General features: G+C 53.4%; 4 protein-coding genes across 4 annotated transcripts; 3 read left to right on the top strand and 1 right to left on the bottom strand.

The window, feature by feature from the left end:
• Nucleotides 1–304: 304 nt before the first annotated feature.
• Nucleotides 305–1,658, top strand: LOZ57_002909 (uncharacterized protein; the record flags this gene model as incomplete). The annotated part of the gene is made up of 4 exons (XM_049251964.1): nt 305–766; nt 827–862; nt 920–988; nt 1,050–1,658. 4 exons carry the CDS (start codon nt 305–307, stop codon nt 1,656–1,658), a joined length of 1,176 nt encoding a protein of 391 aa, XP_049109282.1.
• A 4,291-nt stretch (nt 1,659–5,949) lies between these two features.
• On the bottom strand, nt 5,950–6,645 carry LOZ57_002908 (uncharacterized protein; the record flags this gene model as incomplete). The annotated part of the gene is made up of 1 exon (XM_049251963.1): nt 5,950–6,645. One exon carries the CDS (start codon nt 6,643–6,645, stop codon nt 5,950–5,952), a length of 696 nt encoding a protein of 231 aa, XP_049109281.1.
• A 292-nt stretch (nt 6,646–6,937) lies between these two features.
• LOZ57_002907 (uncharacterized protein) lies at nt 6,938–7,916 on the top strand (the record flags this gene model as incomplete). Its single annotated transcript, XM_049251962.1, has 2 exons — nt 6,938–7,085; nt 7,144–7,916. 2 exons carry the CDS (start codon nt 6,938–6,940, stop codon nt 7,914–7,916), a joined length of 921 nt encoding a protein of 306 aa, XP_049109280.1.
• A 1,122-nt stretch (nt 7,917–9,038) lies between these two features.
• Nucleotides 9,039–11,373, top strand: LOZ57_002906 (uncharacterized protein; the record flags this gene model as incomplete). The annotated part of the gene is made up of 4 exons (XM_049251961.1): nt 9,039–10,149; nt 10,201–11,009; nt 11,079–11,140; nt 11,208–11,373. 4 exons carry the CDS (start codon nt 9,039–9,041, stop codon nt 11,371–11,373), a joined length of 2,148 nt encoding a protein of 715 aa, XP_049109279.1.
• Between the last annotated feature and the right edge of the window lie 36 nt (nt 11,374–11,409).

The following is an 11,409-nucleotide window of genomic DNA, read 5'->3' as shown; positions in this document are numbered from 1 at the left end:
CAGACCCGGGTCGTTGGCATCTTGGGCGCCGGCTTGACTACGAGCGACGATCGGGGGACCTAGTAGTTTTTGTCTTCTTCCTCTTGCTCTTCTTCTTCTTCTCCTTCCCCTCCTCCTCCACTTATTCTTCTTCCTCTTACTCCGCCTCCTCTATTATTTCTCTCCGAAAGAAGAACACGCGCGAGACGCACTGCAGAATATACACCACCGATACCCAAAACCATGCCCTGTGGACATTACTGCTGATCCCTCGCCGTCTCCCACGCCGTCTTCGCCCAAGATGTTGGGCCGTTCGCTGGCGAGCATGTCTTTGCTGCCACTGCTGCTCCCCCTCACAGCCCTCGGGGCCGCTGTCAACAGCCAGCAGCCTCCGCCCGCCGCCTCTCCGCCCCCTTCTCCCTCTCCTACTTCTCCTTCTCCGCCTCCACCAGCCTCTTCTACTCCTCCTCCCTCTACCAATCCGCCCTCATCGCCCTCGCCACCACCAACACCCTCACTACCACTTTCTACGACACCATCATCCACCTCCTCCCGCAGCCCCGCCACCCATACTGTACAGGTTGGCCCAAAATCCGACCCGCACAAGTACGTCCCGCGTTCCCTCAAAGCTGAAGTGGGAGACACGGTCATATTCGAGTTCTATCCCCGAAACCATTCCGTCGTGCAGGCGGATTTCATGTCACCATGTGTGCCGGCGTCAGGAAACTACTTCTATTCAGGGATCTTCAATCAGTATGAGGAGAAGGACGGTGTCTTAGTAGGAAAGGTGCGTCGTGCTCGGTGGAAGCATTCTGCTCTGCTGTTCTTATACTAATTGCATATCTAGGTACCAACTTGGTCGATACGGATCAACGATACAAAGGTGCAGTGCCTTCTGTTTTCGTCCTCACGAACGTGATATGCTAACATTTTATCATAGCCCATATTCTACTACTGTACTGCACTCGACTCATGCATTGGGAATGGAATGGTCGGTGCTATCAATCCGGTACGTTTTCCCCAATTCTCAACCACCTGGCCCCTGGCATGCAGACCTGACAAATACACAGAACCGGACTATGTCCTACGAATCACAATTTGCCAAGGCATTGCAATACCCATACATGCTCGTCCCCGGCCAAGCACCACCCGCGGAAGGCGAGCGACCATCAGCTCCTACGAACACACCAGCAGTGGTGCCGCAAGAGCTAAGCAGTGGCGCCATTGCCGGAATCGTGGTTGGATGTGTCGTTGTTGTGGCTATGCTCGGTGCACTGTTCTTCCTTCTGGGCCGCAACCGGGTCTATCACAAGTGGCTCGCCTCGGAAGACGGTACGGCAAAGGAGCGCACGAGACGATGGGCTCTGAATGGCGGTGACTGGGCCACAAACAGTGAGAAAGACAGCCACATCGCGCCCTCCCAAGTGGGCTACATCAACATCACGTCTCCGGACGGATTACAACCCGGCCCTTACAGCCCACCCCTTCGATCACCGCCGCCCGGCTATCTTGGCTGGGATCGCGCGAATATGTATCAACCACACCCACGAGATGATGGCCCGCCTCCAGAATTAAGCTCTGGTATGGGAGTTCAGTTGGTCGAGCTGGAGGCTCGCCCCATAACCCACCCAAACAAAGAATTATATATGCAACGCGAGGCCGATTTAAGATCTCCTTGAATTTTTCTTTCCCTTCTTTTTTTATTTAGTGCCCGACGAGTATAATATCGGAACGGCAACACCGAACAACACCAGCCCACCCGCCTTTTTTAACCATCTTACAAACGACAGCTTACCTTCTACTTTTCTACCTCATTTATACCGTACTACCTTTTTTTCACGAAAAAGCTGAAATCCTTCCCGAAAACGGCCCTGTCTCGATCCGCATCTCTTTTTTTTTTTTTTTTTTTTTTGACTTCATATTGGAATCACCTCGAACGTCGATCGTCGCCTCGGACCCACATACTAAATAACTAACCGTCCGCTCACCATCCATTGGAATATGAAATACCATCATTTATGCTTCTTGAAAGCTTTTTTGTATATAGAACTCAGTGCTGGGAAGAGTATTACCTCCCTCGAAAATCATCCTTTCTTTTTTTTGGACCCTTTTCTTCTTGTTCTTCTCTTGGGTTTTGTGAGCGATGGAGGAAGAAGTACGGAGTATGATTAGCAGTGTATTAAAGTTACAGGGTGCATGGTGCTAGCGGAGAGAAAGGTAATTTGGCATGACAGCGGATGAACAAGGGACAAGAATCCCAAATCTCTCCTATTTAGCTATTTACTGTGTTATTTAGCGATTTTTTGTATACGATTTGTACAGCCACTATTTTTGTTTTACGTTTGATGCTAATATGATCAGATAAATATTTTATTTTTGGGTTGATGTGATTCGTTTTTTGGTCCAAAAAAAGGGACCAGTTAAATGAAAATAAAAATCAAACTCGAAATACGGAGCACAAACTGTTCGCATTAAAAACATGTAGCTGTCATGATAGCAAGAAACAGCATCCAAAAAAAGTCCTTCAATCTTAAGTATGGATCTCGCAAGGGGTGAGGGGCACTGGGCAAATGTTTCAAAAGTGAGAGAATTGCAGTCTCGAGCCTCGAGCATTACGCACGCCTACGCCAGGGCCAAGGGTGGGCCGGAACAAAACACTTTCCCCCCAAACAACAGATGGCCAGAGCGTCACCCTGGGGGAACGTCAACTAGTTACCTCTTGCAGCACATGTAGCACTTTTTGCAGCAGTTCACGTTAGCCAGAAAAGAGAGAAAAAAAAAAGGTCTTCAGAGAGGCCTAAACGAATCTTGAGGATTCTTCAAGACAAGTACGTACAGTTCTGGTAGGCAGCTTGTAAGGCGTCTCATACTAAAATAGCAAAAGTTAGCTGTGGTTTGACAGGCCACATACTCTGTCAAAGCACCGCCCTAACTACTCCGAAGGTCGGCTGCCGGCATTTGATGCCTGAAAAGCCAAGTGCGCGAAAGCAGCAAGGAACTGAGAAGGGATCTAGAAGAAAAAAAAAAAAAAAGAAGAGGAAACACCACGTACGTAGGGAGGATTGCACCAAGCTTTCTGAGGGTGACATCCCGGCGTGCAGTCATCCAGAAGACCGGCTTTGGCAGGGGAGGGCGCGGCCAAGGCGGCGGTTGTGGCGAGAGCCAGGGCAACGAGGAGGGATTTCAGGTGGAGCATGGCTGCTGATCGCTTTTGGGATCTGGGGTTTTGGTTTTCTTCACAAAACAAATCACAGAGTGCTGCTGGAGGGCTGGGGAATGTGATGGAGACGGCGACGGGCAGAGAGTCAGCGGTATTTATGGGCTTCAACAAAGGACGCTGGAGCAGATGGTACGGAGGATACCAGACCAATCTACATGGGCAGAGAGGGACAATCAGCTCCAATTGCGGAAATGCCAGCCTTCAGCTTAACCCGTCGCAAGACTCGCAACTCGCGCCGGAGTCGCACGGAGTGCCAGTCGGGAAGTCGACGTGCTTCGCCATCGCTGTCCCACTTTCTTGATAATGGAAAACAAGAGGCAGTCGCACTGCCAAAAGGGAACGAGATAGGCAGATAAGAGCGAAAGAGGGGCAAACGGACGGGCGCGTGGTGACGAGACCGGCGAGAAGGCGCATCGTCACGGTCCGAGTCGCACATCTTGTCACATATCAGGCGGCGGCAGCGCAAGTGGTTGGCCTGCCCGCATTGGCGATCGGCAGCGTGCCTCTACGCCTGGGGACCTGCATGAATGAAAACGGAGAATCCGGGGCGCGTTTTGCGTCATGCTGGCTGGCTGCTGCTGTTGGTGCCACCACAAGAGCCTCTCAGGGTCGTTCAGGCGGTGCGCTTGTGGACGGGCGGTTACATGCCAGGTACCTCTAAGACTATCAATAGAAAATTCGATGCTTTTCGGATAAAACCAAAGGGCATGCTTTGGGCGCCGGCAAAGGAGGGCCCAACGTCGAGCGAAACACGGCAGACAGGATGAAAGGCAACGTGCTGGGAATCTGTTTGTTCTGTTGGTTATACAGTATGGCAAAGGCCATTGCTGTGCGTCTGCATCCTGGAGGCTATAGTTATTTGGGGATGCTGACACTCTGGTCGGCTGCGAGCTTTCGACATTCATCAAGAGAGACGGTCAGGGCACAAGTCTACACTGCGCTCAGATCCAGGCTGAAAGCCGATCCTATGCAGAGGGGGTATTGGGATCTGCTAGGCTGACCATGGGCTTCTGAAGCAACCGAGGCATTCGATGATGCCTGCACAAGGGGATCCATTACCGGGCTCTGCATACGTACGCATCCACACGGAACGCACTCGACCCCCGAATGTAGGCAGAGAACACAGCTCGCGGCATCTCTTTGGCTTAGCATCCAGATGAACAGACCAACTGCAGTAGTTAATCATCGCTCTTCACATGCATGCACCAATCCTCGATCCTGACGTTGACGGGAGCGCCGTCAAGAGCGGACACGCTTGCGCGTTCTGCGAGAGATCGCAGACAGAAAGGGCAATACGACGGGCGCCGGATTAGGCCATTGAGCACGTAAGTGGTTTAGCTGGCCACTCTTCAATAGAGCCACCGGGTAACAAAAAGTCCGGAAATGACAACGCATTGGACGGCGGGTGGGTTTTTTTTCTCTCGAGGGATTGTGGCTAATGCGCTAACTAGGCACTGCCCTTGGCCTCCCCCCGGGCTCAGGATAGGGCTGAACTCTGTGAACTCTACACGTTTTCCAGCGTCAAATCCTTCCCACAGCTTTACGAATACGTTGGGCCGGCACGGCGTTGTCGTGGCATTGCCAATAATAATAGACCCGGATACGAGGAAGCAGCGTTACGGAGTAGTGTGGACCAGTATTGTGACAGGTTAGCCGGGTGAGGCATCTTTGGCTACTGCCTGCCATTGAGACCTGCATGAGAGCGACGAGCCGAGATGCGAGGAAATCCGTTACCAGGTCTTGCATGATTTGAACGACAGAAAAGATACACGTGAACATGAATTCGGGAAAAATGTTTAAGGGCCATGAATAGAACTTGCGCATGGTGCCTATCAAAAATATTCGACGCTTGATTTTCTTTTTGCAGGAGAAATGACTGCCTAAAATTTGGACAGTATTGATATCAATTAAGCCTACCGCAAAAGAATAATGGCAAAAGGCAAGCATGGGCGAGCAGAGTATTATGTTTGCTCTCACCCCGAGATATTGACTCCCCGTACAAAAATGCGCGAGCAACTTGCTTATTTGTTGTTGGACAGCAGTCAACATGCTGTTTGTTTGCTACCAGAATAGAAGTATATCGATGTAACGAGAGGGGTATATTATCAATGGCTCAATTGCCCCGTTAACACCCTTTTTGTATTTTCTTCCGCCTCTTTTCTTGTATCTTCGTGGAGCATCTGAACCATGGCTTCATATTCCGTATGGGTCTGTTTCCTCCTCCAAGTTCTGTCTGCCCGATCTTCATCACAGAGTCTGCTTGATTCTCAGCCTCCGGTTGACGGCCGTAGCCCTAACTCGGAACGACTGTTGATAAGAGATTCGACTTGCAATAATCCGGCCTTCGTTGGGTATTACTGCCCGACTCCATCTACCTGTTATTATGATAAAAACGGTGTGCCGCGATGTTGTCCAGCCGGTCAAGATTGCGGGCAATACAATAAAGACGAGAAGAGGCCACCGTTTCCTGGGCCCTCGACACCGGTGCCAACACCGCCATGTCAGACGCCCAGAAACAGCGTAAATTGTGAGCCCGGCTACTATCCCACTTGTAACAATATGAATGGATGGTCTTCACACGGATCGAGATCGCATTGCAAGTCTTCTTTAGTGTTGTTGGGATTGACAATACTGGTGTGGCACTGAGCTTTATGATGCTCTTACGCCATTGCAGGGAATCACGGCTACCTCCGCAACGGAAATGTTTGATAGGCGCATCGCTTCTTTTCATCCCATTAATACATATCTGTTTAGACTTCCATCATTCTCTTCTTGGGGTTTCTCGGAAGTTCTTCTTGTCGTTTCCTTTCTTCAGGAGAAATATCATCCACATTCGTCTCTTCTTCTCTTGGTTCGTGGCCTGCTTTTGCAACTTCCAGGATCTGCTCTTCCATCCCCTCTACAAGCTCCCACCCAACGCCCGCCGCATCTAGCATTTTACAGCCCTGAGACTCTCCGACAAACGTCCCTGGCTCCTTAACTCCAAAATAGATCCTGTCGATGCCCGCAAGGCCGTCTTTTCGTGTCTCAACGATTCTCACAGCGCACGGCTTGTTGCCCGATAGCCTATGACCACACGGCTCCATGGTGACATACATAACGATTTTCGCATTGGAGTCATTCCCGCGCTCCTGCTGCAGTGCTTCACCGATATTGTCCTCCGAGATGTCGTGGCGAGAAGCGTATTTGGACAGACAACATTGCTCGGCGTGGGTGTTGCCGGGAAGTTCGAGCGTGTAGCCGGTGGAAAGAACTTTATCTTCAGATCTGGTCAGTTGATCGGGCGTATCTGTGTCTGCTGAAGAATAACGCCTGAGAAGAAGTATGGCGCCAACGCGGAAATTAGTTGGCTTGGGAGGGGAGTATGCGGCGAGGGCGACGCATTGTGATAGGTAGTGTAGGTGGGTGGGGAGTTGGCTGATGGGCTGGGCTTCAGGGTGGACCATTGAGGCAGCAATAGGAAACAATTACTAGATATGCCAGTGTTTATGGGCCAGAAGTACTCCGTCTCGCCTCCAGTCTCTGCATGTTATGAAGTTGAAGTTGAAGAACGTAGAATGACGTAAGAAGAGAAGGGCACCGGGCCTAAGATGATCCGGGCCGGCGTCGCGTCCAGGCGCGTCGACTTAATTGAACCAGCCGCGAGGAATCAAACAGCTGATATTGGGCTTGCTAGGCTGGAGATACAGTAAATATTTTCTCTTCGTACTCTTCAAGAATACAAAGCTAGTGTCAACAATGAGCAAAATGCCTGCTGGGGAGGACGACCTTGTTGCCGACCCTCCATCGGCCATCAACCCATACGAAGTCTTAGGGATTGATGAGAAAGCAACAGCAGATCAGGTCAAGTCCGCGTACAGAAAGCAGGCCCTGAAACACCATCCAGGTATGTGCCTGCCCTCCATACTCAGCTTTACTCTCTCTCTCACACTAGTTACTGTTAGACAAGGCGGGCCCAGACTCGAAAGATGAAGCGCACAAGAAGTTTCAGGAGATTGCATTCGCATACGCTATTCTTTCTGATGAACGTCGACGAAAACGATACGACACTACCGGCAACACGTCAGAGTCCTTAGACCTCGAGGATGACGACTTCAGCTGGGTGGATTTCTTCCGCGAACAGCTTTCTAGCATGGTCGATGGAGCGGTCATTGAGAAGCTGAAAACTGAGTACCAAGGGTCGCAAGAGGAAAGGGAGGATTTACTTGAAGCCTACGAGAATTTTGAGGGGGACTTAGATCGGGTGTATGAAGAGGTGATGCTCAGCAACGTGCTTGAGGACGACAAGCGGTTTCGCAAGATTATCAAGCAGGCGATTCGCGACGGCGAAGTCCAAGATTGGCCCAAGTTCTCGGAGGAGTCCGCAGCCCGGCGCAACCGAAGAGTCAAAGCAGCAAAACAGGAGGCAGAAGAGGCGAAGGAGCTGGCAAAAGAGCTGGGGGTGGAAGACAAACTATTTGGCAAGCAGGACACGAAGCGGACGAACCAGGGCAACGCGGACGAGGATGATGACAGCGCGCTGCAAGCGCTGATCCAGCAGCGCCAGAAGAGCCGGGGCGCCACCTTCCTGGCCAACCTCGAGGCGAAATACGGGGGCGCGTCGCGAGGGGGGAAGGGCCAGAAGAGGGCGGCGGCGGACGCGAACGAGCCGCCCGAGGAGGCGTTCCGGGCGAATCGGGCGCGGACAGCGACGAAAAAGAAGCAAAAAGCCGGTTGACGAGGGATGCTGGGCGTGCAGGCGGATCGTTTCTTGTATGTGATTCTGGCGGACTCATGGTTTGATATGGCCGGCGCATTGGTGGAATGGGCTGCAGGGGATGCTCCCGGGCTCTGCAGCAGGCAATGCAGCCCTTGCGAGCAGCCGCTCTCGATTCGCCGTATTCCCCGTAGCCAGCATGCAGTCCGCATGTGCGTAGCGTAGCGTAGCCAGTCAGTCAGTCAGTCCGTCCCCGGCCGCCTCGCGCATGCTGGGCCCGTCCGTAGTTAACCACGACGCCCGCGACGCTGATTCGAGCGCGCCAGCGCCATCGCGGCGGTGTCGTCGCCTGGCCTGCCACGGCCTCACAGGCGGCCGGCGATGGCCCATCAAGCCTTCTCCCATCCCTCGATGCCGCTGCTTGGCCTGCCTTGGCCGGCGAGTCGTCTGGTTCTCGCCGAGCCCCTAGGCGTGCGCGGGTGCTTCAGCCACATCCCCTCCTCGCTGAGCGTTTTCGATCGCCGACGTGATATCTGCCTGCACCACCACTCCCTCTCGCACTCCCACGGCCGACCCTGCTGCTCTCGCCTGCCACTCACCGCTGCTGCCCGCGTTGTCGCTGCTACTGCTGCTACTGCTGCTGCCCGGCCCTGCTTGCTCTGGCGTGTCTGGCGCTCAGGCTCCCACCCCGGCTGAGCAATCCCATCCAGCGGCTCCCGCTCGCTTGCCATCACACGACTGGCCTGCGAGCTCACCACCACCTCGCATGCCGTGCCTGTGTGCGAGCTGACCGGACAATCCCAGTGAGTCACTGTTTGCGACGCCTATGCCCTTTGTCAGACGCTGATCGCCCTGCTGGCTGCCGCGCCGCGCTGCCCCCAGACCCTGCCGTGCCTGTCCTACGCCCGCGTGCCGGCCCAGAAGCCAACCGCCCCGTCGATAGTTAGTCTGGCGGTACATCAAAGGCTTCTGGCCTGGAACAGCTGAAAGAGAGAGCGAGCGAGCCAGAGAGAGGTTGCCTGCGCCGTCTCGCCCACGCACTCCGCCCCCGTTGCCACCACGCTGCCGTCAAAACTCGTCGGTATATAACCTCGTCCCCGCCACCGTCTCTCGCCCGCTCCGCCCCTCTCCGCCGGCGACACGATGGCACAACCGCCGCAGATGTCGCTGGAGGCGGCGCTGGACGAAGAACGGCGCGAAATCCTGGACATCCTGGAGGGCAAGACGCAGAGCCCGCCCTCGCAGCGCCCCGCCCGCCATGTGAGCCCCGCGCCGCCTGTCCGTAGCATGCTGGACATCGCTCCCGAACCAGCACCGCAGCGCCATGGCTCCGTCGCCGGCCTGGGCGCAGGTGTAACCCAGCCGCCCTCCCGCGCGACGGCCAAGTCCAGCGCCGGCGTGCGCAGCATGCTCGAGCCCATTGCGCCCTCGCCGCTGCGCTTGACCCAGAGCGCGACCTCCTCGCCCACCACGGACTCCGCGCCCGCCCACGAGCCGCCGCCCGACGGCCTCCGTCGCGCCTCCGATTCCTCGTCCAAGGGCCTTCCCGAGGTGAAACGCCGCCAGGGCGTGGATCCCCAGCAGGACTACCAGTTCGAGATGCTGCCCAGCATTCCCAGCGCCTTGCCCAAGCGAGTGACCCAAGGTGGAAAGCTGAGCCATCATAACACCGCGCTCCATACGAATTCAATGGCCTCTGTGATGTCTGGTGGAGATATCGGACTACTTCCGGGTTTCCCAAGAGGCAGGCAGATCGGAAGACACCAGCCCATTCCCGGAAGATCCAAATCCCCTTGTTCACGACCTGCGCGCTCACAGTCACCGGGGTTGAACTCCAACTCCATGAATCTAATGAGTACTCCAGGGAAATTTGTGACTGATTCTGGGAAAGTGATAAATATGGACCATGCTTACAGGCGGCTATCGAATGCTGCGATTATGAGATCTGGCGGACTGTTGGCTAATTACCCTGGAAATTCACCACATAAACAGGGTGATGGCGTTGATGGAGCAGCTGATGGAGACGCTAGGCTTCAGAAAGATTATTACTCTGATACGCCAGAGGGCGGTTTCAGCGAGGATGGTACAAGTGACGACGTTGAAGATACTAGCTCGGGAGAAGATTCGTGGAAGTCAGAAATCCATCGCGGACGAAGACGGATTAGAAAAAAAATTGCAGATATAGATGGAGCTGGCAGCACCAAAGGAGAAACCAAGAAAGTTCAGAGCCTGCTCGCTGCTGCGGAAGAAGAACGTACGCTGAGAAATTCCCTTACTTTTATATCTATATGCTGATCTGTTTTAGGTGCAAAAATATCCTCTACTTACAAAGTCAAGTCCTTACTCGATCCTGTCGGGCCTCGCACGGCGAAAGCAACTGCGGAGAAACTGATGAACAACAGAAAGACTGGCATTCATCCGAATACTAGCTTTGATCTGACCGCATCTACCAGCAATACTCCAGTCGGCTCTGAAGACGAGGCTGAGTTTTCAGATATCAAAAAGGCGCAGAATCTTAGCATTTACATGTCCGCTGTGGACCAGACGGTGCCTAACAGGGTGATTCGCACGATAATCCGTGGCGATTTCAACAGAACCCAAGAAGAGGGAGACCATGGCCATCGGCGGCTACGGAAGTATCTGGTTGCAACCGATCTAAGTGAAGAGTCAACCTACGCGCTTGAATGGACCATCGGCACTATCCTCCGCGATGGAGACACAATGTACGCTGTCTACGCAGTCGAAGAAGAGTCGAGCTCTGGCAAATCTTCTGGAGATACGGACAGCATCAGTTCGGTGAATATCAACGACGGGGCAAAAGCGATGCTGGACATTACGACGACCGTAGGTGCGCAGACGGAAAAAACGCTAGGAGATTCCAACCGGGCATCTGCCCACCCGTCGCCGCAAGGGTCTGCCGTTCATCTGATGTCGGATAGCAAGAGCGGCTCCATTGATTCGCGCGCGACAACGAAAATCGAGGCAGAGAGACTCCGTGCTATAGAATTACTATCTCAAACAGTTGTGAGGTTACTACGCAAGACGAGGCTGCAGGTTCGAGTTGCAATCGAAATAATCCATTGCAAGAGCCCCAAGCATCTGATTACGGAAGCTGTAAGTAGACTTCAGCTCTTTCTCTGTACTGCTTGGACCAGATCTAACCAATACTTACTGGTATTACAGATCGACACTCTTGAGCCCACACTGGTAGTACTAGGCTCTCGAGGACGAAGCGCTCTCAAAGGGTAAGTATCATGCCTGTGCCACCCACGAGTGTAGGAAGTATTTTGTTAACTTTTTGTTCTGTTACAGCGTCCTACTTGGCTCGTTCTCCAACTACATAGTGACCAAGTCCTCCGTGCCGGTGATGGTTGCTCGTAAGAAATTACGCAAGCACTCAAAGCTGAAGAACACGCGTGTTCGACTGACAAACAATCTAACCACTCCGAGAAAACTTGCTTTTGCGAAAATTGATTAATCTTTGGCGTTCAGGGGTTCTGGCGTGCGAAAAATG

Source organism: Ophidiomyces ophidiicola, assembly GCF_022830035.1.
Source record: "Ophidiomyces ophidiicola strain CBS 122913 chromosome Unknown scaffold_8, whole genome shotgun sequence".
NCBI classification, from domain to species: domain Eukaryota; kingdom Fungi; phylum Ascomycota; class Eurotiomycetes; order Onygenales; family Onygenaceae; genus Ophidiomyces; species Ophidiomyces ophidiicola.
The sequence above is the reverse complement of the archived record's forward strand: the minus strand, read 5'-3'. Positions and strand labels throughout refer to the sequence as shown.